We start from the raw sequence: 6,308 nt of genomic DNA on the forward strand, positions 1-6,308 counted from the left end.
ATAGGATACTGAAAGAGGAACTCCCCAGGTCGGTAGGTGCCCAATATGCTACTGGAGATCAGTGGAGAAATAACCCCAGAAAGAATGAAGGGATGGAGCCAAAATAAAAACGATACCCAATTGTGGATGTGACTGGTGATAAAAGCAAAGTCTGATGCTGTAAAGAGCAATATTGCATAGGAACCTGGAATGTTAGGTCCATGAACCAAAGCAAATTGGAAGGGGTCAAACAGGAGATGGCAAGAGTGAATGTTGACATTCTAGGAATCAGCAAACTAAAATGGACTGGAATGGGTGAATTTAACTCAGATGACCATTTTATCTACTACTGTGGGTAGGAATCCCTTAGAAGGAATGGAGTAGCCATCATGGTCAACAAAAGAGTCCAAAATGCAGTACTTGGAAGCAATCTCAAAAACGACAGAATGATCTCTGTTCGTTTCCAAGGCAAACCATTCAATATCACAGTAATCCAAGTCTATGCCCCAACCAGTAACACTGAAAAAGCTGAAGTTGAATGGTTCTATGAAGACCTACAAGACCTTTTAGAACTAACACCCCAAAAAGATGTCCTTTTCATCATAGGGGACTGGAATGCAAAAGTAGGAACTCAAGAAACACCTGGAGTAACAGGCAAATTTGGCCTTGGAATATGGAATGAAGCAGGGCAAAGGCTAACAGAGTTCTGCCAAGAGAACGCACTGGTCATAGCAATCACCCTCTTCCAACAACACAAGAGAAGTCTCTACACATGGACATCACCAGATGGTCAACACCAAAATCAGATTGATTATATTCTTTGTAGCCAAAGATGGAGAAGCTCTATACAGTCAGCAAAAACAAGACTGGGAGCTGACTGTGGCTCAGATCATGAACTCCTTATTGCCAAATTCAGACTTAAATTGAAGAAAGTAGGGAAAACCACTAGACCATTCAGGTATTACCTAAATCAAATCCCTTATGATTATACAGTGGAAGTGAGAAATAGATTTAAGGGCCTAGATCTGATAGATAGAGTGCCTGATGAACTATGGGCGGAGGTTCATGACATTGTACAGGAGACAGGAATCAAGATCATCCCCATGGAAAAGAAATGCAAAAAAGCAAAATGGCTGTCTGGGGAGGCCTTACAAATAGCTGTGAAAAGAAGAGAAGCAAAAAGCAAAGGAGAAAAAGAAATATATAAGCATCTGAATGCAGAGTTCCAAAGAATAGCAAGGAGAAATAAGAAAGTCTTCCTCAGTGATCAATGCAAAGAAATAGAGGAAAAGAACAGAATGGAAAAGACTAGAGATCTCTTCAAGAAAATTAGAGATACCAAGGGAACATTTCACGCAAAGATGGGCTCCATAAAGGACAGAAATGGCATGGACCTAACAAAAGCAGAAGATATTAAAAAGAGGTGGCAAGAATACACAGAAGAACTGTACAAAAAAGATCTTCATGACCAAGATAATCATGACGGTGTGATCACTCACCTAGAGCCAGACATCCTGGAATGTGAAGTCAAGTGGGCTTTAGAAAGCATCACTATGAACAAAGCTAGTGGAGGTGATGGAATTCCAGTTGAGCTGTTTCAAATCCTCAAAGATGATGCTGTGAAAGTGCTGCACTCAATATGCCAGTAAATTTGGAAAACAGCAGTGGCCACAGGACTGGAAAAGGTCAGTTTTCATTCCAATCCCAAAGAAAGGCAATGCCAAAAATGCTCAAACTACCGCACAGTTGCACTCATCTCACACGCTACTAAAGTAATGCTCAAAATTCTCCAAGCCAGGCTTAAACAATACGTGAATGGTGAACTTCCAGATGTTCAAGCTGGTTTTAGAAAAGGCAGAGGAACCAGAGATCAAATTGCCAACATCCACTGGATCATCGAAAAAGCAAGAGAATTCCAGAAAAACATCTATTTCTGCTTTCTTGACTATGCCAAAGCCTTTGACTGTGTGGATCACAATAAACTCTGGAAAATTCTGAAAGAGATGGGAATACCAGACCACCTGACCTGCCTCTTGAGAAACCTGTATGCAGGTCAGAAAGCAACAATTAGAACTGGACATGGAACAACAGACTGGTTCCAAATAGGAAAAGGAGTACATCAAGGCTGTATATTGTCACCCTGTTTATTTAACTTCTATGCAGAGTACATCATGAGAAACACTGGGCTGGAAGAATCACAAGCTGGAATCAAGATTGCCGGGAGAAATATCAATAACCTCAGATATGCAGATGACACCACCCTTATGGCAGAAAGTGAAGAGGAACTAAAAAGCCTCTTGATGAAAGTGAAAGAGGAGAGTGGAAAAGTTGGCTTAAAGCTCAACATTCAGAAAATGAAGAAGTGACTTTACAAGTCACTAGACACCTTAGCAACTTCGTGTATCTTCCTTTTCCGGAAAGAATGTAACCAGAAAGCAAGTTCAGGTGCTTCACACATTGTGAGGCCAAAAAATATCACAGCATCAGAGTTTGGAACAAAGAGAGTTTACTGCAGGGTCATGCAAGGAGGTGGGTGGCTCATGTGTTTAAAACTCCTAATGTTTGTGGATAAAGATTTAGGAACCTCTCCAATGCCTTTGATCTGAGAGAGGGTGTGTCCTCTGGATTGGGTTGTCCCCTGATTGGATTGTCCAATCTCTTCACCTATAAAAGGAGAATCAGAGGCAGAAGTCAGTAGACCTCAGCAAGTCTGCATCTCAGGAGTGATCAGAGGACAGCTCTTGGAACTGGGGGAACCTGCATAGACCAGATTTCCAAGCCAGCCTCTTCTGGTGAGTGTAGAAACCACAAGAGAGTGTTCATGTATATGCTTTTTACTTTTGCTCAATCTCTTTACTTTACCAGGTAGTGGCCCTTAAAATAAATTATCTTATTAAAAGTTATTTCTTTGATGTTAGTATTAAGAAATATTCCACATTTCGTACAGTTTTGTGTATGAACCTTTCTCGGGATAATAAGCCAGATTTTTTTTTTTTAATAAAATCACTCTGAAGTAGAAGCAGCATTTGCTCAGGCTGTTTGCATAGTTCTCTCTGGAAAATGTTTTACCCACAAAGTGCTTGGTTGGTTTGTTTGCTTTTATTTCTTTTTAAAAATTCAGTTCTCTGCTCCATAAGTCATCAGCTTGGCCTTCCCCAACCTCTTCATCAGTTACTATTAATGTTTTTCTCTCCCCTTACTTTTCTTCCTTCATATCTCCCTCTTTCTCTCTTCTGCCGCTGTGATGGCCTTTTAGATTATTATAGTGCTTTATTGTACCGAACACTGGTAAGCCTTTTTTACTCCATCAACTCTTTCTCTCCAGATACTGAGGAGCACGATAGAGAGAAGATGGCACCTTCTCCCACCAGATGCAGAGAGAACTCTGATGAGCAGTCCAGGGATCACTCTAGAGATAAAGCCGGCCCCAAGGAGTCACGCGAGAAGTACCGTGGCAGGGCTAGAACTCGAAGGTGGAGCAGCGCTTCCAGTGGCAGCAGCAGCTCCAGGTCTCCGTCCAGTGGTAGCACCAGCTCGGGCTCCAGCAGCGGCTCCAGCTCACCTTCAGCATCCAGCCGCTCAGGACGTTCCAGCACGTCCTGCAGCTCCAGCTCCAGCTCCAGCTCCAGCTCCAGCAGCTCCCCCGGCTCTTTGAGGCCTTCTTGGCTTAGAAGAGGCAAGAGACAGCGGTCTCACTCCAAACAACCCGAAAGAGATGAAAAGGAAGGGAGAAGGCACAGCCCTTCCCCTAAACCCACCAAGCTGCACATCGCGAGACTCACCAGGAACGTGACCAAGGACCACATCCGGGAGATATTCTCCACCTTCGGGAAAGTCAGAGTGATTGACATGCCTGTAGAGAGGATGCACCCCGGCCTGTCTGATGCTTATGTGGAGTTCGAGACTCCAGACGGGGCTGAGAAGGCGCTGAAGTACATGGATGGAGGACAAATTGACGGCCAGGAGATCAGGGCCACCGCTGTGCCACCCCCCAGGCGACTCAGCCCTCGCAGAAGAATGCAGTCACTGCCCCCCAGGTGGTGCGGGTCACCCTCACAGAGGAGGAGAAGGTCGCCTTCCCCTTGGCTCAGGTCCCAGAGGCGCTGGCGACCCCGCTTCCCTCGCCGCCCCCTCCACCGGAGCCGCTTCAGCTCCAGCTCCTCCAGAAGCTGAAGGCAGCAACCGAGGTTTGTCCCAGGGCAGCAGAGTTCCCGCTGCAGTGGTGTGGGGACGTGCTTGTAAAGATGCCCTCCACAGTTCTGGCTAGAAAACTCTGGTTCTTGTTCCTGAGAATCTGTTTAATGACAACGCCAGCAGGGAGGAGCAGAGCCAGCCAGGTGGTGCAACCGGCCCAGCCTGGGAACTCGTTTTCCCATTCCACAGATGACCGAGGCCCGTTCCAGTGGCCTGGTGCTGCCCTGACCTGTCTGCCTGCAGAGTCCAGCAGTGATGCCACTCCTGTTAGCCCGGCCCTACTCTCCTGCTAGGGTCCTTTTCTGACCTCTAGAGTCAGATACCTCCTGTGATCTGCCCAAAATGGTTCTTTTCACATGTGTACGTATACACACACGCACACAGCTCCCTTCTTCTCTGAAACTGGTGTGTAAGTTGAGAGCCAGCTCTGCAGGGTCCCCATAGAACCACCCCTGGTGGTCCTGCAGGTTACCTTGGCAACATGTCCTTGCTTTTTCAGCTTTTATTGTATAGTCAGTACTATAAATTTTCTGTTTTGTAGCTTTGTAGTATTTTAGATAATGTTGTGTCTATACTTTGTAGTGTACAGTAAAAATAATTGTGTTGAATAAATCTAGGATTTAAGTGGAAAAAAACACCTTTTCTCTCATCAACATTCAAATAAACTGGGGCAATGACTTTGTTCAATGAATTTCTGAATCATAGATTTCAGTCCACACCTTGGCATGTAATAAGTGCACTGTAAATGGGAGAATCAATTGATTTTGCTTCAAAACCAGGAAATAATGAGTGTTGAAAGGGGTAGTGTTAATAACTATGGCAGGACAACAGGAATAAGATGATATTTTTAGCTTTTCACTCTAAAAACATATCTGAAGACAGCAATGATTGATTTAAAAGAAAGTGTACTGATTAGGTTAACATTTGAAGCAGATTATTGTGATTAGAGTGTTAAATGAGTTAAGAGAGAAAGGATGTGAAATCACAGTGACAGTTGATTGCAGTCTACCGCCAAAGAGGTGGTATCATTGTGTAACTGAAGTTGAGTGACTTTCTGAGAAATCTTTAGAAACTATTTTTGGAGTTTGAATGTTTTCTTTCAACAAAATATCTGAGCTCTTTAGAAGGGCAAAGTGAATAAGTGAGTCTGTCAGTGTAAACCATTAAAGCTCACATTACCCTTCTCTTCATAGCGTATCCAACTTAGTGAGAAAATCAACATGAAATGAAGAGATGATAATACGTATACAATTCAAAATTAGAAAACTAGTGGAGAAAATGCAATATTAACTTTGATGACTGGGTCTGGAACGGTCACTCTGTTCAAACGATGCTTTGCGGGCAGGCAGAAAGGTGCCCAGGATTGATTCAAGGGTGGCCGGAGGTCAGAGGCCATAGCAGCGATGCTGGGTCCCCCTGGAGGTGCTCCTAGAGGTGTTTTCTGGAGCAGCACAGGCTCTCACCACAGAGCCAGGACATCCCTGAAATCTCTCCCATCTCCCTCAGCTATGGGGAATTGAGCTGAAGTAACCAAGGCCATGATGGAGAAAACTGGAGAACCCAAACAAATTTATAAACTCTTTATTGTGGCTTGAACTTTGAAATCACAGAAGAAAATCTTAGTAAGTACTACCAGCAGTGGGGAGACCTCATCAGACTTTTCCAGAGTTAAATCCAGAACCTGTTGACAGAAGGCATAGCTGCCCACCTCTACTCACTCTCTGTCCTTCTATTTATCAGACACTCTTTGGCCCTCTGGAATCAGCCTTCTCTTAACTGTACAAAGAGTTCCAGAAAATGTCATTCTTTTCCTTCCTGATATTGTCCCCCTGGGACTTCTGTAGCATGATACCTTTCTTCCATGTTCTGTGTGTTCAGTAAAAATAATTATGTTTACTAAATGGAATGCTTATAAGTAAAATGAATTGTTTATTTAATAAGCAATGATGTGTTTCTTGAATAATAACCAATTATGATGGGCCCAACACTGTGAGGAAGACAAGTTTCAGTGACTCAGACCTATTTTTGATCAGAGCAACAAGCTTGCTGGCAAGTCATTTTCAGCATAAATTATTTCCCAAAACCATGTTCCTTCTTAAGAATCAAAATTCAAATCTAATTTTTAAGAATACCCA

At 43.6% G+C, this 6,308-nt stretch overlaps 1 protein-coding gene across 1 annotated transcript; it reads left to right on the forward strand.

Annotated features, from left to right (window-relative positions):
* Positions 1-3,330: 3,330 nt before the first annotated feature.
* On the forward strand, positions 3,331-4,152 carry LOC138085566 (RNA-binding protein with serine-rich domain 1-like). Its single transcript, XM_068980021.1, has one exon. The coding sequence runs from the start codon at positions 3,331-3,333 to the stop codon at positions 4,150-4,152; it is 822 nt and encodes a 273-aa protein (XP_068836122.1).
* Positions 4,153-6,308: the final 2,156 nt, after the last annotated feature.

This window comes from Capricornis sumatraensis, chromosome 9 (assembly GCF_032405125.1).
Source record: "Capricornis sumatraensis isolate serow.1 chromosome 9, serow.2, whole genome shotgun sequence".
NCBI lineage: Eukaryota > Metazoa > Chordata > Mammalia > Artiodactyla > Bovidae > Capricornis > Capricornis sumatraensis.